General features: G+C 41.3%; 1 protein-coding gene across 1 annotated transcript; it reads left to right on the top strand.

The window, feature by feature from the left end:
* Positions 1 to 7,992: 7,992 nt before the first annotated feature.
* LOC113150975 (calcium-binding protein 7) lies at positions 7,993 to 25,877 on the top strand. The gene is made up of 5 exons (XM_026343751.1): positions 7,993 to 8,101; positions 22,315 to 22,458; positions 22,600 to 22,712; positions 23,805 to 23,955; positions 25,059 to 25,877. Exons 1-5 carry the CDS (start codon positions 7,993 to 7,995, stop codon positions 25,187 to 25,189), a joined length of 648 nt encoding a protein of 215 aa, XP_026199536.1. The 3' UTR covers positions 25,190 to 25,877.
* The last annotated feature ends 301 nt before the right edge of the window (positions 25,878 to 26,178 follow it).

Here is a 26,178-nt window from a genome sequence, read left to right as displayed (position 1 = left end):
AGGTACAGAACAGATGAGGAAGCGCACAGTCACACACCAGAACCAGTCACAAAAGGCTGCACACAGGAACAGGGCACACATCCTCTCTTTGTAAAACATTCACAACTTCTCAGCAGCGGGATAGCCAGTAAGACTCTGCACTAAAGAGACAGTGTAACCTTTTCCTATCTGGTCTTGCAGACCTGTCTGAGAGGCCCATTTTCTCAACGGGGTTCAGTCATGGAGGAGATGTCAGTGGCAGGCAGGGTATGCCAGATACACTCTCATCCGGAATGTAACTCACATTATGCTGAAGGGTTTAGCTTGAACCTACTCAAACACACACACACTTACACATTCACATACACACTTTGAATCATCTTAGGAAACTGCCAGGGCCTGCACATCCCTAGAGATGTCTGTGAATAATTGATTTTAACCAGGGAGACGTTTGCATTTTCCCCCTATTTCCATATAGAGGGGAGTCTTGAGGAGGTGATTCAATACTTGACTGATACTTGCAACACTTTGGGAAAGTTTGAGAAACTATAATTTGTAGGTCTAGGATATGTCCCCGAGGATGTTAGGAAATAATGCTCTTAGGAAGTTTTTATTGAGAAATCTGAGCAAAATTGTTTCAATTTTTCTCTACAGGTTGAGCTGGATGTCAACATTCAAAGCAACGTTGAGCTACGAGTAGTCATGCAATATGCTAAACAGATGACATTCACCATAACCCTTTAAGAAATGTCTGTATTTTAACATTTAAGGACTTTCACAAAGACTTTTTCTGCCCTGAGGAGCAGTGGTGCAAAATAGACAACAAAGCCGATTTCACTAGTGTCACGGTTATCTAATCAAATTTCACCTCACTCCGTCTGAACTCGGAGTTTGCTTAACTTTTTTTCAGAAGGCTAAATTCCCTCGTGGTTTCTCTTTCCACTGCCTTCAGTGTTGTCTTTCATTTCTGGGTCATAAGAGGGAAAACAGACTTGGGCGTTTTTTGATGTGTCGAAACGGTTCCTGTAGAAAAGGTGTGTAAACACTCCGCAGCTCACTCAGGAGGTAAACATGATGCGGCTTTCTTACCCTACTTTTCACAACTTTGATGTTTGGGAGATGGCATTAACATTCTGCAGGGAGAGCGGGGCTCGGTGCTCCCTCAAACTAAGAGCTTAAAGCAGTCTACCAGGAATTTCTCAGCTCTAAGTCCTGAGTGCTTCTCGGATTATTTTGCCGCTGTTCAGACACCTCTAGCTGTTAGTAACATGGTCAGTCTGACATCAAGGGAGTTTGTGGGAGAAGCTGGGGCTGAATGTGTGATAGCTTTTTAAAAGACAATACCTCTTGTGTTCAATATCATTGCACTCGGAGCGGCCCAGTGCTGTGACTCTGTGAGAAGTAATAGGCATCCAAATCATTTAAAGTCTGATTGATGAACTCATAATGGAACATTAACTTTCATAAAATGACTGGGGGATAACCCTGTGCTGGCTGGCAGCCCAGAGTTTTATCTTTGTGTTTAAAACCACTCACATAGCACCATTGTAGCCTGGGTTCATGTTCCCTCGACACTACCGCAGTGCTGAATAGTCCAATAACCAATAATTAATAAAAGATTGATCAACAAGCAAAAACAACCTCAGGGTGGTTAAAATGATTTTCCCATTATTCGATCACACTAAGCTGCGTATGATAGTAGCAGTGATTACTGCATGCCCCGGGTGTTTTAAGAACAAGGATTCAGCAGCAACATTTTAGCCAATGCCAATGATTAAAACCAGTCTAATTTCCTGCTGTTAAAATACTGACTGTGGAAAAGGTCCTTTGGTGGAATCACTTTGGGAAATATTATGGCTAGATGAAAGTTAAATGCAGGGTTGTGATGGGACAAACGTCATGCTGCACCACAGCCTTCACACTTTTCTGCTCTGATTGTTGCCAATAGCTCTAACATTAAATGTCCAGCATGGACATAAATTCCCAGGAATACTGGGATGTGGTGAATTTGGCTTTTTACAATAATTATTTGGGAATTTTCTTCACTTATTTTTGATGTTCCTTTAACATTTTCAGTGTTTGATGCTTTGTACAATCTCTGTGGTGAATTTCACTCTCCTCCATCATGGGTGCGCTGTCCCTGAACAGGGTTCATAGTTGTGCTCTGGAACAGTAAGTAATCATGAGTCAGACATGTTGCAAATGGAACATATCAAGTCGAGTGAACAGCCTCCAGAAGTGCAGACTAGAAATGTACAAATAAAGAAAGAGGAGAAATAAAGAAATGCAAAGGCCTGTGTTTGTATGTCGTATACCCAATAAGATGATAATTAAAAATTTTATTTAATGCTTTTAGCCAGACATAGAAATCAAGACGTAAAGCTGGCACAACATATTATGAATAATTTCCATTCTGCCTGTTTATTTCCTTTTTTTCTCACAACAATACCTCAAATACCCTCAATGTCACACGCTCCTGCATGATTTCTAGTTGAAGATCAAGAGCTTGTTTTTGTGGGGATTGACCAGCCTGCATCTGCGTGCCACCAGGGGTTGCTGTTTCGTTTCTTCTACAAATAAAGAGGTTTTCTTTCCTTCCGAATCCAATCTTTTTCTTCCTCCCACATTTCCTCCCGGTGGAACTTCCCCAAATAGCAAAGCAGCACTTCAAACATACACAGACATCCTCTGAAAGCCATTGACGAGGTCCAGCTTGGGGCTGCCCAGCAAGGAAAGGAGGAAAGAAAGAGAGAGGGGCCTACCACAGAGATAAACCCAAGCCAAAAACACCTAGGGAATACATGTTTTGGCCTGCAGTGCAGCTTATATTTATCCTGCAGCTTCGTTCGGATGCAGATTCAGCTCAGGGGCCCACTGGCATATCCATAATTCCCTTATAACTGGGAACTCCTCTTTCCACAGCCAGAAACTTTTAAGAATGGCCGGACCAGGCCGGTCATGTGTGGTAGAGGAGAGGGACATAATCTGAAAAATGGGATGGTGCCAGTTTCCCCAGTAGAGGATATTTGGATGTGTAATGGGACTGAGGGACGGCGGAGTGATCCAAGGTAGAGCTTTGTCAGTAATGTCAGACTTTTGTCAGCGTTTCATACTCCCTGAACAGCACTCTTGTCATGCAGGAATTATGTAAATGCATCACCTAATGACATTAACCAGTTGCAATGCAGAGTTTTAATGACATGAGTCTGTTCAGGGGTTTGTGAAATGACCACATCTTTCTCTGTTTCTTCCAAACAGAGACAAAAAACAAAAAAAAAGCTTTTTCCTCCCTCTATCACCCCTCAGTCCTTAGCTCCCTCTGGCTGCATGCTCATAATCCTGGAGCAGCTCAATGGGCTCACAGTATGTGCCATAATTCACTCCAATACTTTTTCTCTGTGCTGGTCAATAGGCAGGAAGAAGTCAGAAAAGGTTTATTTGTTCCACAGGGTAGATGGATCTGACCACGGGCATCAGAGCCGGGCCTCGCCCTATGGTCTCTGTAGCCCCCCGTCCCCTTCTACACAGTACATACATTGTGCACATATTTTGTGAAATATGGTTAATCCTCAGAAGTAATAACTTCTGGCAGGTAGCCTGACATGAAATGGCTGCCTCTCTCGTCTTTTCTCTTTAATCTGCAACAATTCAATCAGGCTGTTTGTGTGCATACCTGGGTTCTTCTGTATTTTCCCCAGTTACAGTCTTGTCAGGCTTTTCTCTTTGCCTAATCTGAGGATGAGATAAGTGGAAAAAAAGAAGCGAAGGGGTGAGGATTTGTAGGTTTTTCCGATTACTGTCAGATGAACTGAAGAATTCCCTGGGAAGTCAAGAAATGGTTAGAATTCAGCAGTGTGTGATGGTACAGCCCCCAATACCTCTAATTTATCTATGACTAATTCTACAAGTAATAAAGTGCCAAACATACCATTTTAATAGTAATGTACATTCTCTTGATTTTATATGCTGGTAGACACACTAAAAATAAATAAATATAAAGTTTAAACACACAATTTGATGTCAATAATAGAATTTAAATTTTTAGTCTCACATTTTTAGGCATTCATTTTTTGATGGATTAGAGAAAAGAGTGGGATCATGAGGCGAGGGCATGGCATGCAGCAAAGGTGTTCAGCATTCTCCAGTAGATTCAAATTTTAACATTTTGTGACACATATTTCTTTTATTTTTGATAATTAAAGCTACATCAATCAAACATATGTATAATTATTGTGGGAAAATAAAATGTAAAGTCAAAAGTGTTACTTTAGTGACGTTTGCACAGAAAATGAACATCCAACGCTGCAGTTTCCCTCAGTTCTGGAGAGGGATTTACTGTCTTTCAGTCTATTGATTTGCTTTTGCAATGCGCAGGTTTAATATTTAATATTTCCTCTCACTGCTCACCTTGTGCCTGCAGCAGGTCCAAGGTTCCCCGCCACCTTCCCAACATCATGGCAGCCAAGGTTGGCCACTAGCTTGTAAACATGGAGCTTTATAGCAAATTAAATATTTAAACAACTCCCTCACGAGTGAGAGACAACAAAACTAATTAAAAAGTGTGACAACGTCATGGTTTGTGAGTTCTGTTAGTGTTACGTGTTAAGAAATGGGAGGACAGTGTTCGTCTTAGTGTATTGCTTAACAACAAAAAACACACTCTTACTGAAATCACGAAATGATTCAGAAGGATTGATTCTGCACCACATTCGTTTTACACTTCCCAGTCAATAATAAATGACACATTTTAGTGATTATTCAGAGTCTAAAAGCACTTGAATGCACAATGAGTTCTAGGCTCATACGTCCAACTTTCAGCTTATGAGCAGATGAAGGAGGAAAGACTGTTCCGCCAAACTGCTGCAGGGTGATGCATGGTGAATGAAGGAAATCTATGACTTAATGAGGGAAATATTGGGCTCTTGAATTCACAGTGCAATCATTTGGCTTTTGAACACATGAATTATTCTGCTCAACTGTTCGGAGTAATTTGCTGGTCATTTTTTAGCACTTTTGGAAAATGTTCACATGCATCTGAGCTGATTCAGACGTGCACCTGCTGCGCTAATGTGGACATTAAAACTTCAATCAGTTTTAGGATTATTAGAACAAAATGTTGGTTCCTGTATTTCTAGATTGTTTTTTTTTTTCACTCTCCATTGTTGATTTTTCTCGATTTTTAACCCATTCATACTACGAGTGTGGCAAGATCATCCGGTCCATCTGAGTGTGAGCTCACTTATACACAGAAGGTGTATAACCACAACCCCAGAGACCTTAGCCTAGCAAGAGGTAATCATTAAACATTTTTAGTGACAAAAGGGTCCTGTGACACACTGGAGTCTGAACACTGTTGCTATTGGATTCTGAAAGTGGTCTGACCTTCAAAGTTTCCTCCCGTTGAGAACACTTTAGGTATAGACTTTTTTGTGGAAATAAAAGGTGCCACATGTCACCCAAGGATACAAAGTTGGCCGTGCCCTTTTGTGTCTAGCCAGTGGTTGCTGGACGCTGTTGAATCTGTCACACTGACCAATGGTCTGTTGAGCATTTGAAATTTCAGCCAGCACAGTTATTGTTTTCATGTGAGGTGTCAGAGGATGTTTCAACTTAGTGACCGGGAAAAAGTGGAAATTTGGAGAGGTTTAGAGTTATCTCTCGAGGTTCAGACATTTAATATATGTCAGTGCCTCAGGGGGTAGAGCGGTCATCTATCAATTATGGGATTAGGATGAAAGGCAACATAAAAAACGCTTTGAGAAAAGCACGATCCATTTACTGATCAGAAGTGGCTGGTTACATAGGGACAAGACAATGGTGCCCAGTAGAGCACCACTGTGCTGTTAAATGTTTTTACTTGGTTGTCTTCCTGGATCTGCATTCGTGTTAAAGTGTGAGGAGAATGAAGAAAACTTTAAATCAATAGCACTAATTATTATAAAAAAAGGGGTGGGTCTATGGGACCCCACCTAATGTTGAAATGAAACCAGAATTACTGGTTGATGATGTTTGCCCTAATAATTAACACCACCTGCATTGAGAGGGGCCAGTTGAGGTGGCTTGGGCATCTGTTTCGGATGCCTCCGGGACGCCACGCAGGTGAGGTTTTCCGGACATGTCCCACTGGGCGGAGGCCCCGGGGAAGACCCAGGACACATTGGAGGGACTATGTCTCTCGGCTGGCCTGGGAACGCCTCGGTGTTCCCCAGGAAGAGCTGGAGGAGGTGTCAAGGGAGAGGGAAGTCTGGGCATCTCTGCTTAAGCTGCTCCCCCCGTGACCCGGCCCCGGTTAAGCGGAAGAAAATGGATGGATGGATGGATGGATGGATGGAATTAACACCTCTATTACTATATTCCCTAAAATAGATGAGCACGGCAGACCTCATGCTTTGCCAAATGTTGCAAGAGCATCACTGTACTTTTTGATTCATTCTTGATTTGTCCATAAGGCAAAAAAATTAAAACTAGGAAGGTACGAGTCTGGTCCTGCAACTGATTGGGAGTTAAAGACAACATGAGCACAAGAAAATATCACCTTTTGTATCTTTGGAAAATACTTGACGCTCCCAACAAAAAGAGAGAAAGATTCAGGGAACTGTAAGAAGACAGCTCATGGTCATCAAAAATTCAAGTAGCTCCATTCAACAAGGCCTTACTGGATCTTACCGTAGACTGTGAAGTCAACCATGTGAATTGAAAAGTATAAGAGCTCAAGTTTCAAAGGGTTGCTCTGTACAGATTGTGGTGCAGCAAAGCATAAAATTGAGATTATGGGACAGAAAAGGTACAGAAATGTTTAACTCTGTCTCTTCTCTGCTCTCTTTTCTCTTTCACGAGCTATAATCGACTTCCACTGGAGCAATCACCCCAATCTAACCAATCAAATCTGCAGTAGCTGCAGTTTTGTATCATGGGAACATTTCACACGCATATTAAGTGAGTGGTCATCATCCTTATACATTTTAATATAAGCAATTATTTACATTACAGCTTCTGCACAGTTGGATAAAAAACAACCACGCACCCTACATGGTCATCAATCCCACTTTACAGCTCTGATGTCGTTGTGTAAAGGGAATGCGCACGGTGAGAGTAATTAAACACAAAGGAACAGGGAGGGGAGGGAGAGTGGGAGTGTTTGCGCGTTTTGTAGAGGGGATTGCCTACACCCATACAGAGTCTGTCTGTATGTGCAGACGTATGTATGAGAGACGAGAGTGACGAGAGTGATACGAGAGAGACGGCGAGAGCGAGAGAAGGGTGACTATCTGTTCCGCACAGACAGCTTCCCTTCACAAAAACACTCCTTCACTCATCCACTGAAGATGGAACCACTGGATCGCAATGCGCCCCCGTACCCATGGCCAATTAAGAGCTAGTGATCGTGTCATCTGTCATCTTTGCACTCTTTCGAGAGACACGTTTAGGTTTTTGAAGTCCGTTTTTTAAGTGCAACACGTCGTTTCTGTGGATTATGTGAAGCTGGGAGCATCTCGAGGACGGAGTGCGTCAAGCGAGCGCACGTATCCAACAAGTGGATGCATGAATCCGTTCGCAGCAGACAAAACGTGGGACTGAAAAGAGTCAGTGGATTGAAAAGCTGATTTTTTTTTTTTTATCCCTCGATCGGTTCACAGTCGAGACCAATAACCTGCACTAATTAGCTGTGCCTCAGATGTGGAGCTCGTCTGGATTCACGGTGATGTACATATGTGCGCATTGTCTCGGCTTGAGGTAGTTTTCAACCTAGTGACTTTGTTTTTCCATTTACAAGCAGTAAACTAGTTAAACTGCAATGAGGTAAGACACCCCTTACATGATCTGCTCTTCATTCATTGACCAAAAGCAAGAGTAAGGCGGACACGCTGCGGAATCCACCGTTCACCACCTCACCCCTCTCCCCCACATGGACTCCATACGCCGCTCCCTCGGTGACCGTGGGGGGAAGTTGGGATTCTCTCTGTAGACATTTCTGTATGACGAGGACGCAGGTGGAGGCCAAAGGTCGCAGCCATGCCGATGCATCCAGTCACCTCCACCTTGATGTACCGGGGGATCTGCACCATCCCCGACATCCTCTCCTACAGCGCCCCGGTGAACCTACCCGAAGACGAAGTTGAAGGTGAGATGATACCTGTTAGAGCAGAGCCGAGGCTCAGCAGTGCTCCAGATGTTTCTTCATAACAGGGTCATGTAGCGTCAGGCTGTGCGGCTGTGGTCAGCTCCTGAGGTGGAGCTGGTTCAAATAGACGCGCGGTCAGCACCATGGACAGCGCTCAGAGCTCTGGTTTACAGATGAATTGATATTTGAGTTGATGAATTCTGGGCTAAAAACACAAATTTTTCCAGTTTTTTTTTTAAATCATCCCTTTTCTGACCTCGATAAATGAAACAAATGCGCAAAAACAATCAACCACTTTCTCACCAGCATCACTTAAAGAACCAGCTACTCTGTGGAAATGTTATCTCATTGATTCCAAATATAGATTCTCAGATATGTCCTGTGATGATTTGGTTAAAAAGAGAAAAGAATGGCAGCACTCTCTCTCTCTCTCTCTCTCTCTCTCTCACCAAGTGATGCACAGGCTTTAACCAGAAGCAGGAGCCCCTGGTTCATGAAAGTCTGATGTTGTTGCTCATTTAGCCTGACCACACTGACTGTGACATCTTTGAACCACAGCTGCTAATGAGTCATCCAGCATCCAGGTTAAATCTTCTCTCCATTAATAAAAATACTTTTTTTAAAACCTCTTCAGCACTGCAGTGGCACCTGATACGAAAAAAAGCGATGACCCCCATGAAGCATGCTGGGTTTGTTATTTCAGTATTCTGAAAATATTGTGTATTATGTCTGGAGCACTTGTGATGTGACTGCATATCATGCAGCAGCAGCAGCCTCTGGTACTAATGTCCTAATGTATGAGTTGGGTTGTGTGTTTTGGTAGCTGACTTATCCCCCCCCCCCCAATGATTTGTTCACTGCAGCTTTCATCCCCGTTACCTGAATACTGGGCACTTTGTTAGGGAGACAAAGCAGAGACACATTTTTGACAGAGCCGACTGCTTCAGTCAGATTAAAATAGGCCAGTGTGAACACGACTTTCAAAGTAAAACATTTGTGATTAGGCTTCGTGAGAATTACAGACAAGTTGGTTCTTGTGAGGAATCTTTTTCAGCGGGAGCTGGATGTAGAATTTTACCTACGGAGAGATCAGAAATGAACTGTTAATTGAACCTGGAGGTTCTCATCAAGATACACAGACACAGATACACATAATGAGGTTGGCAGGGAAACGCTACTGAGTGTTGAGGCCTGATATTAAGTCGAAAAGCTGAGTTGAAGAAGCAAAAATGTAAATTAGTGTCAACCCAGAGAAGACAACAATAGGTGAGGCACATTTCACTCTTGTTTAAGGTACCATTGTGTTTCCTGTGTACCAATGATGTGAGCCTGTGATGAAAGAAAAGTGTCAACATGTAAGTGAACACAGCATGATGCCTCAGCCATGACTATAGCATTGCATCATCCCTCTTTGTTGTAAAACATCATTTCCAGTGTCATGAGGCCTTGTGTGACAAAAATATATTTTGCACACAGGAAATAAATTATTTGCTGGATGTCGAGTCCAGAAAAAGCTTTTAGCTGTCGAGATTGAGGAACCTCAGTTTCCTTTTCCTGCTCCTTCTACTTAATTTCCAGTCAGCTTTGAATGCATCTTGACTTTAATTAGTCAAATTAACTTGGACGGCCTTGCTGCAGTTACTCTGTCGCAAGACAAAGTGAGCCGTCCGGGATTTACAGCTCAACTTATGGTGGAAGTTTAACTAGAGGAGAATGAGAATATCTTGTGTGAGCCTGAGATAATGTTCAGTTAACTGCAGTGACAGAGCCTTTTCAGCTGTGGTAAAGCATTAGTGATCCCAAGTGAGGGACGTCTTACAGGTTGTGAAAGACAGACTTTAAAGGCTGTGTCACTTAGGAGACTGAATGTTGTTCTCGAGTGAGGAACTTAGATACTTGGCTTTTTCTGCTAAACAGCACAACACAGGTAGACTATAACTGTAACAGGGCTGACTGGTTTGAAGATAAACAGCTCTGAAAGTGGCAAAATATAAAGACAAAACACTTTGTGGCAAGATTTGTGCATTCAGAACATTTTTTTTTTTTTTTGCTTTTTAAAACAATAGTGCTATTGTTTCCCTTTTATTTTTAGTTGCACAAAGATGGAGGGAAGTGCAGAAGATGTGCAGCCGCATAGCACATTTTCATCCGAAGCAATAACATGTAGTACAGCGATACGTTTGAATCCTTACCGGACATTTCTATTGGATATGTGTTTTGATTTAGTCAATTCCTAAATCCTTCTGGGTAGCAGGTATTCTTTAATAGCACACAGCCATCCATCACACATACGTGCATTTGACACCCGACAGCTTCTGTTAGGATTTCTGTTATTTTAGTTTCCTAACAGGAAGTCAGACCTGTAAGTGATGTAGATGGACTTACTGTACCTGTCCTGGTCTGTGGATAACTTTAACAATAAAATAATAATAACACATATTTATTTGTGCTGTATGCAACATGGTATTCAAAGTAACAAGCAAGTATTCATGGTCATTACTACAATATGTTGCCTTCATTAAATGCAAAAGCCCTTATATGCAGCAACTTTTCAGGATATTTAGTTTTAATAACACCACAACAATATAATTAAAAAGAGAATAAAAAGTTTATTTTGCAAGTATGATTTATTTTTTTTACACATGCATCAGTGAGTCCCAACATAAAAGAAAGGGAAGTGAAGTAAAGCCAATTCCTGCAAAGGTCAGTAAGCTCTTAATTACAATATGCAGGGAACAGTCTCAAGTACCTGATCAGATTTTGACAAGCGCGACGTTTCATAAACGACTTGTCGATGAGAAACCTGCTGCTCGAGTGACAGTCTCTGTCTGTCTTCTCTGCTCTCGTCTCTTGAGAGATGGATGAGAATTGGCTGCAAGTGTCACATACATCAGCTCGCTCTTCAGGGAGACAGGGCTTTGTCATGAGACAAAATTGCACATTAGTGAATATGTGTGCGCGTGAGCGTTTTTAGGGACAGGTGGCTCAAACCCCACTGACACGCATAGCCCATGACTTGATTTTCAATTACTGGCTTGGACACCACAGGGAACGGACCAGTAGCATCACGCTGAGGCCGAGAAAGTAGTCAAATCTATAATTGGAACAAAACACTATTTTTCAAAAGCTTGATGAGCCATTGTGTGTGTGTGTGTGTGTGTGGTAGATGGTGGAGGGGGGTAGCAACTACTTTAACGTACAATGATGGGATCATAAATTGAATTGGACTCCATATTCTCCATTTCCCCTCCTACACAAGAGGGATGAAAAGAAAAAAAACAGTTGGTCATATTACAGGAGCTCAATATAGTTTAGGCCTCCTCCACCACAAAAAAAACACACACACACACACACAGCTCAGTGTCAATATCACTGCAGGTGGAATTAAGTGGGTAGCCAATTTCCACACTGCCTAACAACAGCCCTATTGGAAACAGCTTCAGAATAGTCCCAGTGCTGAGCTTAAAGCATTTGTAACAGTTCCCAGAGTGAGACTCGTGTAAACAGATGCCAGCAGTTTTCTGTAGACACAAGCAAAAGATAAGACGGGAGCAGAATGTTTGCATCTTACCGACAAGGTTGTGATCATTGCAGTGTATTTATCTTTGCAGGCTTTCATTTCATTGTCTCACTTTTCTTGCTTGTTTCGACTGGTAGAATGTCAGAAAAGTTCAGATTGAACATATTAAAGATGCATTTTCTTATTCTTACCATCAGTTCTTTTTTTTTTGGGAGGGGGGATATATGAACATTGCTTGAGAAAAGTCATTTATTTCTAAAATTAGTGCCACATAATCCCAGTGTTGTTGTTGTCTCCAGAGAGCTGTCCCCAAAACTTCTGTGATGCGTTTGGGATCAGTAGTGAAAACAGGTAATTTGATCCATTTGATGCATCACAATGCATCAGAAAAAAATAAAAAAATAAAAAGGTGAAAGAGAGGCAGAGAAATTTACTTTACTCACATGACAGTCGTTCTCGATGGGCATAATATCTCAAACAGGGATTTTAATCTTTGAATCCATTTTAATATGTCTAATGATACAGGTTTCTTCCTCCCTCAGTTTCAGTTCCGCTGTGTTTAGCTTGGGCATGAAAGCTTTCTTTCAGGAAACATGAAAGTGTATCCTGAGTCAAATCTTTCGCAGCAGGGACAAATCTCTCAAAGTGCACCTAAAACTCACATAGTAACTGTACGCAGTAATCGGAATCAGCTCAGCCTCAAGGTTATCGCCCCATTTGTTCACGCTCGTAGAGGAGCGAGGAGGCTTTCCTCGTCTTGAGATCAAACACAGATTGGGATGTCAATGCCCCCGGAGACAAGAAGCAAACATGAAGTGATTAGAATAATGGGACTAAAGTTGCTGAAGCCTAAAGCGAGATTCATTTACTTTGTTATATAAAGTGAAAGTGCAACTGTTCACTTGTTAGAGAAAACACCGGCAGTTCAAGCTGAAACGAGCAGAAGGTTTGCAGTGGGAACAGCAAAAGGGTTTTAGAGTCCTTCTTAAACTTGGGTGTGCAGTTTAGTAATGTTAACGGAACTGGCACCAGAAATGGTAACCCAGGCTGAATCATCCCAATAACACCGGAGTCACCGGTGGACAAATTCCAGCGACTTTGTTGATGCTGCCACATGTCTATGGCAAGTTGGATCAATTTCCGTAACTTTTATTTAATTGTTCGGTTTTTGACAAAGCTCTTACAAAACCAATGACACAGCCAGCAGCCTTAGTTAGATACTGCTGTTGTGGCATGATGAAACGCAGAGCTGCTGGCTTGTGGAGGGGGAATAACCAGGTTCAGTGCATCTGCTTGAGGTATAAATATGTAGAATGTTTTCGTATGATATTCAGACTTCCACACTAGTAAAAACCCTTCACACGCCAGGGCTTCTTTTTCAACATTTTTAGTTGCTCCCTTGGTAGAGCTCGAGACTCGCACATCACTTTGACTGACAGATGCTAAAAAAAAATAAAAAAATAAAAATAAAAAAACTAACAAAAAAAAAAAAAAAACACCACTGACACCACTGTGTTCGTAATGGCATAAACTGCCTGTAAGGCAATGTGGATGTTTCTGCTCGACTCCTACTGTAGCTGGAGCAAAAAAACATTGACTCATTCCTTTGCCCTGAGGTGGAGGGTTGACTCCATTCCTTTGGAAATACTTACATGAATACAAATGAAGATATATAAAGACACCGGCATCTGCTTGGCAACACAAGAAATTATGCGCATAACATATTGCTGGTGCAGAATCAGTGGGCGTCGTGGGGGTGTGCTTCTAAGGGGTCATCTGAGACCATTTTAAAGCATATGCTGCTCAGAAGATTTGGGCAACAGCACACAGCAAAATGACCAATCATGATGACAGTGGATATGCTGGCTCATTTTCAGGAATATGGAGTGTGCAAATGATCCAGATGTGTTTACCAATCCAAGCACTCTTCACTTCAGCTCTTCACTGCTATAAGCCATGTTTTTTACTAGAAAGCCAGAATTAGTTTAATTAAAACATTGTTTTAGCCTTAAATTGGATCCTTTAAACAGCCATTTGTTTCCCTGTGTAGATGGGAGCTGTTCATGGCCTTACAGAAAATGTTTTCCATCAAAGCAGTCCCTCTCTCAAACAACACTGAAACAAAAAAAAAAAGTTAATCATGCTAATAAATAAATTCCCAAAGGTGACAGTGAAGATCTAAAGAAGAGAACCAGGGGAGTGTGGTGATCACAGAGAGGGAGAATTGATCTGAAGATCGACCACTGACGTTACGGGTGAGTATTTGAGTGGTGAGAACCGAGTCTAGTAAGGCAGAGGCAAGGTCCAAAACATAAAAAGGCAACTGTGAATCTTTCAATGGGTCAAGGCAGAGGCAAGGTCCAGGGTCAAACATAGGTTTAAAAACAAACAAACACACACACACACACACACACACACACACACACACACACACACACACACACACACACACACACACACACACACACACACACACACACACACACACACACACACATATATACCAGGCTAAGTTCAGAGCAAGGAAAGCATGAACTTATAAAGGGAAAATCAGGGCCAAGAGAAAATGATGAGGAATAATTAAATGCAGCTGAAGACAGGAAGGACAGGGAAGAAACCAGAAGTGAAACAACATAAAAGCACAAAACAAAAAGTGGAACTAGGATCATGACAAACTCAGGAGCCTTTGTTTAAGGACAAGAAAGAAGAAAGACGTGCAGCATTAACAATTGCTGACTGCTGTAATTATTAAATTACTCCAAACTGAAATGCCTCTAAAGCCTGAGATATTCTCACAGATTGTCAAAACTTGACTTTTGTGTTTTGCATTGTGTGAGTTTACTTTACAAAAAGACAGTGGAGGTGAACCTGCCTTGAAACGACGGCTCACAGGCTTTTCATATTCTAAGTAAAAACCACTAAATGGAAAAAAAAAAACATCTGGATGAAGAAGAGTGACAGTGAAACAGGAAGATTACCTTTATCCATTTTGGAAAAGGACAGGGTTTACGACATTGTAAATGTGCAGCACTGGGGCTCCAGCTTGTATACAATCACAATAATAAATCTCACTTTGTATGTCTTCCCATTATTCTGCTCAATCCTCAACCGTTGCCGTTCTGCCTGGATGACAGAGAGTTGTTTTGCAATCTGCCAGACAGACGGGCAGGGAGGGAAAAAATGGATTTCAAAAATCACTCTGGGCTGTATCACCTGCCTGGATGAGACAAGGGGCATATGAAAAAGTGCTCCTTGACATAGATGGTGAAAAAGAAACGTCTTTTCTCAGAGGTTGAAATGACCCTGCATCACAGCTAGTGAGCCACAAGTTTGGTTTCATCTGTATAATTACACTGCTTCTGAAGAGATCTGTTAAAAAACGCAGCAAAAACACATTAACGCTTGTTTGTATAAAAAAGTGATTATTCACTCATGGGCTACCATTAAAATAAAATGATGCATTGTCAGTTTTACACCGTTTCTTTTTTTTTGTGTTAAACAAATAAAATATAACATGTGACCAGCTTTAGAGTTGCCAGTGATGCTGGGTTGTTACCTTTCCAGAGACACAGACTCGCAGACTCCAGTCTGTGCTAATTGGTATCAATCCTTCCAATTCCTAATACTTTATTATCACTTAATATAATTTAAGCATTTGAACACAACAACAACAACAACTGTGTTGTATTTATTTAATTGGCTGCTGTAAGCTGGTATGAATATCCTACCTGACCAAATTACGTTTTGATGGAAAACATATGGTGCAGATTAGCTGGAAATATCGTCAGGTGCCGTGATTACATAAAGACAGGTTAAAGTTAAGCTTAAAGTTATTTATTTCCATTTTGATCGATTGCCGTGAAGGAGTGGATCCAGCAAACTGTATTACCCGTGAAATGAACTGTGATGATTTCAGGAAGGTGAAGTGCCTTTTTGCTGATAGGTGATGCTTCCTCCCTTTGATGAACAATCCTGCAAACTCTACTCCAGACAATAACAAAATTCAGCAATAGAAAAAAAAAACACTGCATCCAGAAGAGAGTGCGTACCGTTAATGTAGTGGAACTGATGAGGGACTGTTGAAGAAGCGGTAACACAGCGGAGGCTTCTGATTGTTCATATCTGACCTTTGTTTGAGGTGCTTCTCGCACATCTTCATGGGGATCGAATCTGATGATAAAAATCTTGCAGCTTTGAAAACACACGAGTAAGAGAGAGAAAAAGAAAACACTGATAAATTTTTCTCCCCTGCTGTAGAAAAGTGAAAGTACCAATGGAGGCGGGTTAAAAATTCATGGCCTTTCACTGACTTCAATCATTCAAGGTCAAACGGGGTTTCAGAAGTTGGCATGAGGATTATTTCTTATTGAGGATAAAACATCTAAACCTTTACATTTTTTACATTTTACGGTTTCTCCCTGTGGCCATGTCAGTGTTGTAGTAGTGAGGTTAAAGCGCCTCAAATGTTATAATGGAAGGGGGACTTCCTATCCAAACTCTGAGATGAGGTTTTTTCATTAATACACAGATGACTTAGAGTCTGCTATATAGCCACCCTCTAGAGCCTTGTTAGAAGCATGTCATGGTAATATTCAAATGTTTTCATGCTCATGTCGGCCCATATCCAGCTAAAGATGGATTATGGTTGCTATGGGTGTTTAAAAATAGTTGGCCAAGGTTCATACTCACACACAGCAAAGCAACGTTTTTCTCACACTGATAAGGTCTTACATAAAGAATAGGCGTGCTGCAATTACCCATCCAAAGCGGCCCTAAGCAGATGCAGGTCTGACTGAGGCAAAGAGGATCTCTGGCTCCCAAAAACAGGCCCTGGATTATATTCATGGACACTTCACCACAACAAAAGCCCTGGTATTAGCCTGCTCAGGGTGTACTGCATGTAATTAGAAAAAATTTTCCCTGTTAAATGCTAAATTTAGGCTTAAAAGGGGTAAAGCTTTGCTCCAGGCATGTCTCAGAAATCCAAGTAAATATTTCCCATGTGATGTGTTTCTGTTTTGTGATGAAGAGCAGCTTTCCTTCATTATTTTCTTTTCCTAATTAATTCTTTATTTTGTGTGCATAGGTCAAGAAGATAATGATTTTAAAACTGTAAAGATTATCAATACTGCACAAGAAGAAGATGCTTATCTTAACCATGCCTTGCCAAAAGGAGCTTTCAGAGGATCTATGATGAAGAATTGTTGATTTACATAGAGCTGGAAAGGGTTACAAGGTGATGTCAAAGACTTTGGAAATTCACCAGTCTATAGTTAGGCATACAACAAATGGAGACACTTTAGGACTGTGGTTACTCTATCAAGAACTGGGCGGCCAGCGGTCAAAATGACCCCAAGAGCACAACAAACACTCATTAATGAGGTAAAAGAAGCAACCCTGAATGACAGCCAACGATCTGAAGGCATTTATAAGAACCGGCTAACATCTGTGTTCATGAGTCTACAGTACATAAAAACATAGAGGGCGTCTATGGCAGGACACCACAAAGGAAGCCCCTACTTACTAATAAGAACATTGCTGCACACCTGAAGTTTGCCAAAGAGCAACCCAACACAGATGCTATGGAACAAGAGCCACATACGTGAGACGTGTAAAGAATATGACAGAGCTAAAGCAGTTCTGCCAGAAAGAATGGGTTAAAATATCTCCTGCAGGACGACTGCAGGTCAACCAGTTATTAATTTCAAGGGTTCACATATTTTTTCTACTATAACCAGGAGGTTTTTATGGTTGTTCTCCATAAATACATTAAGATCAGAATTTCTTTGTGTTATTATTTTAGACAAATTAATGCAGAAAACCAGGTTCATATACTTTTGCCACTGTACATCCTCTAGAGTCTGGTAGAAAATAGAACAGAAATATAGAGGGAGAATGTCAAGGCCCCTTGTCATCGACATTTCACTCTTGTCAAGAATTCATGCGTTTTCCATTTGTCTTTATGAATCATCTCCTTTTCCAAGGGATTTTTGGCTTTGTCTATACTGCTGTATGCGACTCCGACTGTTCAACATCTCTGTACTGCAGCAACAATTGAGTGCAGTTCATAGATCTACAGCAGTGTATGGGGAGAGCAATGTGACATGAGTGCACTGCACCTTTCTCTTGTGGGAGTTCATCTTCAGATGCTTTGCTCTCAATGCTCACAATCTTAACTTGGACTTTTCATCCTCTATCAGGTCACGCCACAGGGGACCAAAAGGCATAGTATCTTTGGAGGCCGACAAGCACCTCTCTACATCAAAGCCAATACCACAAGCTTTTAACAAAAATATTCACACTTCCCTAGTGGGAACAGAGCGAAAGAAGCAAAAAAAACATTGTATATACACACACACAAGTGTCCTTCAAGCTTAGGTCCTCCACCAGAGCCCTGGGAGATGCAGGGTCCTGTGCAATATCTTAGCTGGTTCTAGCATTGCGCTCTCAGATGTCATTACCGGAATCTGCACTGTTGCTTTCACCTTCCACATCTGTTCTAGCTCCTTTCTCAGCCCTTAGTATTTCTCGAGCTCATTATGTTCCTTCTTCCTGATGTTGCCATGACTTGGGATTGTTACATCCATCACTGCGTCCTTCTTCCTCTGTTTGACCATCACTACTATGTCCGGTAAGTTAGCCATTACTAGTGTCTCAGTCTACATCTGGAAGTCCCACAGGATCTGAGCTGGGTTACAACTACCTTTGGAGGTGTTTTTTTTTTTGACCACAGGACTTCTAGCACAAACACAGCACAGATGTTCCTGTATCCTCTGCCTGCTAGCATCTTGCACCCTTACGTGCTGGATTTTCTCAGGGGCATCTTTCCACAGCTTGCTTCAGGGATCTTCCCAGGTGTGGTAGACCCCAGCTTCTATTGATCTTATACTTGGAGTGCGTTCCTGTGCTGCCATAATTGGCGCCTCTTTCAGTCCAGCTATGTCTAGCCACTTGTAAGATGTGAGGAGAGAGAGAGAGCAAGAGAAAAAAAACATTAATTCTGAAATGGTCAATTAAGTGATTAGGCCAATGGACAGAAACATAAGCAACAGTTTTGATTATTTAAATAATTAATTAATCAGCACACATCAACATCAAGACAAATGAGCATGTTACACAGGCGTCGTCATGGCCACTATTCCATATTTTACACACTTGAAAATAAAAATCAACAGATTAGTTGCAGGCCTAGACCCACAGATGGATTACTGAACGGGCAGACAAAGGCCCAGATAAGCTCAACCTCTCAGGGGCTCCTACGAAAGGTTATGAAAAATAGAGATAGAATTACCATGAGCAATTGAAAAGGGAACACAAGGAGACACAAAATGACCACAACAACATGACAGCCTCAGTTGAAGTTGCTTTCTACCTCTATCAGTCTGGGGGTCCTAGGTAGCGGCCCATTTCCTCATGATCCGTTTATGATTAGTTTATACTGTTGTATCTGTATAGAACAGTTGAGCCAACAATGTTAAATACAGAAGGCATATCTCCTGTCATTATGGATAAGATAAGATTCTGGTTGGAAATGAAAGAGATCTGTAGCTACTGACCCACTGTCAGTAGCTACAGGTTTTAATTGGATACAGCTCATAATAAAAACTCTTTATTTTAAAAACACATGACTAAGCAGTACAATGATTTTGCCAACATTCTGTCCTTGATTAGGCAGGATTAGTCAGGTCATCATACTGTCATAGACCAATGTCTGAGGTATTCAATTTTAGTAATAGTCAGAATGTTTTTATTCTGACTGAGTTTCTCACTTACAGTAGAGGCACTGTGGAGACCTGCATGTGGATTTGGCTCATTTTGGGCTCAGAGACTAAAGTGAAAAGAGGAGAACATAGTCATCTATCCAGGGGATAATTTAGATAGTAGAGTATTATCTCTGACAGTTGTCTGGGTGGAGTGTGGTCAAAAAGAGAAATTAATTCTTTTAGAGGACGATTCGTCAGCCTCTTTTGATAAGTTGCTGGAGTGGGGATTATGTATTGTTTGCTTTGCTTCAGAGATTTGTTAGTTCATTCTGGTAATGCTCTGTTAGCGCTGATTTCTAGTTGAGCCGAGGGGTTTTGGTAATATAATTGTAATGGCTACACATACTGCAGCTTTTTGGTTAAACACAGTATTTTAATAGACACAAAAGCAATTCATTATATTTCTTGGCAAACTGCACTGAGGCATTTGTATTCTGTGAAAGAATATACAGTAAAATCCTCCAATATTTGAATACAAAAACCTTTTATATCAAACACAGTATACATCACTCGCTATGAGGATATTTCCCTCACCTTGGCCTTTGATCAATAAATAAGGCTTTCAGTAGAGACAGAGCATTTCCTGAAACTGTTTTGGCACCTTATTTAGTGTGTTTGCCTCCTGCAAGGAGGCTACATGGTTTTTTTAGAGACTGTCTGTCGGAAAGCCCTCGTTTCTAAAGTAAACAGATGAAGCAAAGACCTCAGGTGGATACTGAGGTATTGTTATTCTATAAACAATAAGATCACACCTAGGGAAGGACAAAACATAGCTGGAGGCTCTGAGTCATTCAAACTATACCTCTAGTAAGACAATTTGTAGGGAAAAACTATGTGAAAAGCAGCAGCGGCAGCGAATGCCACTCGGCTGGGTTTTATAAATGCGTGCATGTAATCTATTGTAATACATGATTGTCAAGTACCCTTGTCCCTGTGGCGCTATTTCTATGCAATGCATGTGTACTTGATTACAACAAACTATTTCCTGAAGCCACCGCATTAAACACTGAATGACACACACTGTTTCCTGCCATCATTGATATTTTATGTTTTGTTTTCCGACTGAAATATTTGTCACAGACTGTCACACTGTGGATTTTGGCCCGAGGCTTGGCCATTTGCCGTCGTTCTGACACTGCGGTAAATCACAGGAGCAGCAATTCCCATTTACAAAACTCTGGGGTTTTTTTTCAGGGGATTGATAAAATTTGTTGAGTATTACACTTCAGTAACTTAACGGCACCTAATTGGTTGTAAACTGTGCAGGGGAAGTCATTTATAGTCCCGTGTTTGAATTTTTATTTTGTCTACTTGTAACAGGCACAGGTTGTCCATTATTTAGCAGCTGTGCTCACTTGTTTACATCACCAGGTTTACATTTTCCTTTTTTACAAACTTATTATTTCTTTAACTCAACCTAATTTCTGTTCCCTGCCAGATGTGTGGAAACTGTATTTTGCTACACCTTTAACATATTTTGGTTCTGACTACATGATTTGCTGAGATTTATACTGTACATCATTCTATCTGAAGATTCACGTCATGCTCTGTTTTTTTTACTTACACTAATCTGGTGGAGTTTAAAATTGTAGCTTGGTGTTGGATGCCATTGCATATAAAAGAAGGGATTCCAGGCCACGTGAAGACTAAACAAAGCAAAATGGAGTGAGGAATTGAAAGATTTCCTGCGGTTATGAGGGTTCTGTAACAGCAGGAAGCATCTTCTGCTCTATTACACTGTGTCCAGAATAAATACAGCATCTATGTGTCTTTTCTCTTTGATTTGTATTGCTGAGGTGTGAGTTCTAGCATCTGGCAGTGATTTGTCTGTTCTGGGATGGTGGTTTTGTAGTTCTTGTTTGAGGAATACTCCTTAAGTGTCTTGACAGGATAAATGCAAGTTTTTCCCAAGGTGGAGGTGTTGTTGTTTAGATCCCCTATAGCCGGCTGTACAGTTGACCATCTTGTGTGAATAACCAACCAGTGGAGGTCAGATTCAAGTTGACAGCATCTTAGATACAAAGCATCTGGCAGCTGCTCAAACAAAATGTATTTTATGGATGGAAACTAAAGTACTGATCAGCACACACCTACAGTTCTTGTTCAGAGCTTCTCTAAACCCCGACAGAATCATCTCACAGTGGGAGATTTAACGGACTTGGAAGCTCTCATTAACTGCTATTATTATCAGCAACACAACCTTTAACTGGCAACAGAGAGCGGCTATGTACAAAAGCTACTAACGATTTCCTTAAGACGCTTTGATTTGAACCTGCATGTGGAAAGACAGACATCGAAACCAAACTCAGAGCAAACATGCAACCTCCATTGTCAATATTAAATAATAAACCTTCCTCTCCAGCCACACATTTCACTTTTGTTATAGACATTTTGTGCTGCGGTGCTACCTTAAAACAGCTCATCGATACTACTAATCCTTTGACAGCTCCTACATGTAGACAGTAAACAGGGATTCAGCAATAATCACTTATTCTAAGACATTATTGAACCTATCTAAGAAATGCAACCACTGTCTCCACCTTATTTGACTGCAAAGCTTCATCTTTCTTGTTAGGTTATTTCTAGCATTAAAGCTTTATAGATTTTGGCAGCCAGGAGAATAAAACGTCACACGTTTGATTCATCACCTCAAAATTTAAAATACAAAGAGGTCGGAGAGTGCTGCCCTTTAACATGTTGACAGTTTTGATCTCAACTCCTTGTTCAAGGGTACTTATTTTATTTTGGCTCCTTTTTTGTCATTTTACTGGTTGAATTTGTTCTCCTTTGCTGCCAACCCTCATATAACTATGACTCAAGCATTGATGCAGCATAACAAATGCGTCTTTGGTGTGTGGAACACTTCCCGCTTTCCTGCTCTGTCATAAGATTTCTGTGTGTGTGTGTGTGTGTGTGTGTCTTCTCTGCAGAGATCCGTGAGGCCTTCAAAGTGTTTGATCGTGATGGGAATGGGTTCATCTCAAAGCAGGAGCTGGGAATGGCCATGCGCTCCCTGGGCTATATGCCAAATGAGGTGGAGTTGGAAGTTATCATCCAGAGACTGGACATGGATGGTGAGGCAAACACACAGCTTACATTTTATTATCTTAAGTCACAAAGCACGGAAGCTTTAATCTGTATTTGCCCACAAAACCGGACTGTAACAGGCAGTAAAACATGCAACAATAATCTCCAACTGTTCCTCTTTTCTGCAGGCGATGGCCAAGTGGACTTTGAGGAGTTTGTCACTCTTCTGGGCCCAAAGCTGACGGCAGCCGGGATGCCAGATAAGTTCAATGGCACCGACTTTGACTCCGTCTTTTGGAAGGTGCTCATTATTCCGTCAGTCATTTCTTGCTCATTAGAAAGACGATAGACAGCTGTAGCAAACCGCCAAGCACAGAAACAGTAGGACCCTGCCACTGTGAACCAGCTACAGCCACTGGATTGTTAATGGAGGGAGCCGTTGCAGATTTGAATTCCCTTAGGAACTACGTCCTTCATTGAGACTGAATTGAAATCACCGCCTCGTTGTGTGTGGCGACAGTCTTATTACTTAGAACATTAAAGTCAGTTTTTATGTAAAGTAGATATTAATTTATTTACAGACACCTCGTTAGATAATCAACTGCTCCATCCTGTCAGCAGGATGAGAATTAATGGGACAGAGCTCGTGTCAAAGCCGCCTTTGTTGTAGTTGTGTGATAACAGCGCCGGAGTGGCTGTCAGAAAGTGAGGCTCCAAATTGAGTGTGAAAGAGAGGGGGTTTATGGGAATTCTTGGTGCAGTCAGTGTACAAAAAAAGATTCACAACCAAAGACACATGCTGGGAGAGTCAGGAGGGATTGCTGCAAAGGCTGCATAGTTTCATATAACATTATATAACAGTATCGTAGTATCAAGCATGTGCTGCTGGATTGATCACACAGAGCCTCTGGTGAAACTGGTGAGCTGCTGCTCTGGCTGAGCTGAAAATGAGTAACACAGATGAGCTCTCCAAACAGGCACAGATCCTGAATTGGCACATTTACAAGGATTTTGTTTTTAGTTTTGGTCTTAGTCAGATTCTTGATTTTACATAATGGCAGTGCTGAAATGTAAGTAGGTAGATTCAATTCAAAACTGGACACAGAAGAACTGCTTGAATATTTTTTGTAACTTTATTCTATTCTATGCTGTGAAAGGTAGTTAAACTAGTACAAACGTACTATGCTTAATTCAACTCTATTTGTTATGTGTGTGTGCCTACATATTGCATCCGTGTGTATGTGTGCCCGTCTTTGCATTTATTTGTGTGTGTTTGTTTGTCCTATTTCACTATGTACTGCTTCAGCTATATGTGGTTGGAATGACAATAAAGCTTCTTGACTTGCACAAACTACAAATGTTAATATTCAGTTATATGTGTGTGTGTCTCCAGTGTGACATGCAGAAATTGACAGTGGAGGAGTTGAAGAGGCTTCTGTATGACACGTTCTGCGATCACCTTTCAATGAAAGACATCGAAAACATCATCATGACCGAGGAGAACCACATAGAGAACCCTGAGGACTGCCAGGTGGATATAGACAGTAAGAGAGAACTTTCTGTAATCATTTATTGCATTTTATTGGTCAGTTTGAGTCCAAGCAGTATCACTGTTATTGCTACTAGTAGTGTGCAATATTATTATGTTAATTAATTAACTGGAATTATCCAGACTGATCAACACTGCTCAGTTACAGTACACAGTCTGATCCCAGTAAAAATTAAACTAGAACTTGTTTCTTGTTGCACAGTTTTGATCCAAAATCAAGTGATCACACTGAGCTGTGCTGTTGAAATAGCAGAGGTACCAATTACTCCCATCAGCAGCCCCAGTAGATCATAATGTACTCCAGCCACTCATTAAAAAGTATATGAAATCCTGAGTCCTCCCAGGCACCTGTTTTGTAATTTGTGCAACTGTGCACAGAAAAACATGGCATCGTTCCCTCTCCTCTCTTGTTTTCTCCTCAACCGTAACAATTACTACACTGTTGCTAAAACTCAATCCGCCTACTCAGACTCTGCGTGGAAAACCTCGTCCTCTGTGGCTCATTTAAAAGTCATTGTCAGAAATCCCTAACTGAAGTAATAGTGAAGGCAGATTGAGGGAAGCGATAAACTTTATCATGCAGCGATAAAGCAAATTACACCTCTTCATTAAAAAATATCTGGAATTTACTGAAGATGGCAAATTGGCATGTCAAGGGACAGAATTTTCCTTTAATGGTTAATTTGCTTGGGGTTGCAGTTGAGGATTTTGAAATTGCTTTTATTAGTGGGGGGAAAAGTACGACAGATGTTGTGTAAAAGATTCTTTTAGACACTTTTTGCTTCAGCTGCCCTTCTCAATTCAGATCTTTAATATGCCAGTCAGGTGCCAATGCTTTTGTTTGTTATTCCAAAACTGCAATCAGTATTACAATAAAGATGCAGTTATGCAGCATACAGGTGTGAAAACAAATTTTCATGGCAGCGTTCATCCCTTATAATTGTGTTCATGTAATTGTTGGTTTTGCGATTAGCTCTTTCATTTGGAAATTACTATCAGATCTCTTTCAAGCATTAAATAACACCTTCGTTCATTCAGTGGATCTTTTGGCACGTTTATTTTCCTCTTTCTCTTCCACTTCTTCTTTCTCTCTTCTAGGTTCCAGCCCAACGCAGCAAGTCAAGCAAACTTGTGTGCGCAAAAGCCTGATATGCGCCTTCGCCATTGCTTTCATCATCAGCGTCATGCTCATTGCAGCCAATCAGGTGCTGCGGAGCGGCATGAAATAGGAGCTGTGGTATTTTTCGGCCTTGACCACCACCTAAAGGCTGCCTTACAAATGTATGACTGAGAGATGAAGCTCAAAAAACAAATCCAACAGACAATCACACTGCTGTAAAACAGGCCAACGAATGACTGCAGAGTCGCTATACCGTAGTCACCAAGGACACTACATGTGCAGAAATTTGTCTTGGTGACAGAGACATGTTGAAAACCTAGAGGGTTTTCAAGGACAAGACCTCACATACAAAAAGACAGCAGTGTGTTTAAAGTGGACAGCTGTCTATACATATCACTTCACAATAACCCATTTAGTATTCATTAGCTATGTGCATTCGAGCAGTGTTGCATTCAGTATGGTGGCAGCTATAGAGAGAAGTGTAGTGACTGTCCAGTTTTGTATTTGTCCCGTGTACCATGCAATTTATTGAATACAAGTAGAAAGAAATCTGTGAACTATTGTGGGGACATTGGAGGAAATGTATTCCTGAAGCTGAAAAGCGTTGTTTTGTTCAAGGACTGGAGTGTTGTGGAGATATCGTATGGTGCAACATTGTTCAAAAACCACTTGGGAACAACAATAGCTCTGTAAGAAAACTGATAATAGGAAGGGTTTGCAGGGAGGTGCATGTGATTGTATGGATGGTTTTACTCATTCACAGCCTGCAGGGCGTCAGCATGAGCAGAATGAAACGGGTTGAAGCAGGTTAACAGCTCTGAGGAAGACTGTGTTGGGGTCTGAGTGCACAGGTAACTTGCCAGGAAGTGGCTGGACATGCAGTGAACACGCAACTCTGTCTCCACAATGAGGCTTTGCAGGCCTCAGAGAATGACCATCATCTATGCATGAAATGCATGGATTTAAACAATTGTCTTGACCCATCTGTAAAAGATCTTATCAATGTGTTCAAATCGGTCATTTTGACTGTGTATCAGAGCTGTTTCCAATTACTTAATGACAACTGTGAGCAACTGTGTGTGGTGCGAGGTATCAGCA

Source organism: Anabas testudineus, chromosome 9 (assembly GCF_900324465.2).
Source record: "Anabas testudineus chromosome 9, fAnaTes1.2, whole genome shotgun sequence".
Classification (NCBI taxonomy): Eukaryota; Metazoa; Chordata; class Actinopteri; order Anabantiformes; family Anabantidae; genus Anabas; species Anabas testudineus.
Note: the sequence above shows the minus strand (reverse complement) of the source record. Positions and strands in the feature narration are given on the sequence as shown.

Bases quoted from the DNA above. Each gene is read 5' to 3' on its own strand.
- LOC113150975 (XM_026343751.1), top strand. From the start codon at position 7,993: ATGCCGATGCATCCAGTCACCTCCACCTTGATGTACCGGGGGATCTGC. The intron at 8,102-22,314 runs GTGAGATGATAC...TCTTCTCTGCAG, and splicing joins ACCCGAAGACGAAGTTGAAG to AGATCCGTGAGGCCTTCAAA. The intron at 22,713-23,804 runs GTGCTCATTATT...GTGTGTCTCCAG, and splicing joins TTGACTCCGTCTTTTGGAAG to TGTGACATGCAGAAATTGAC.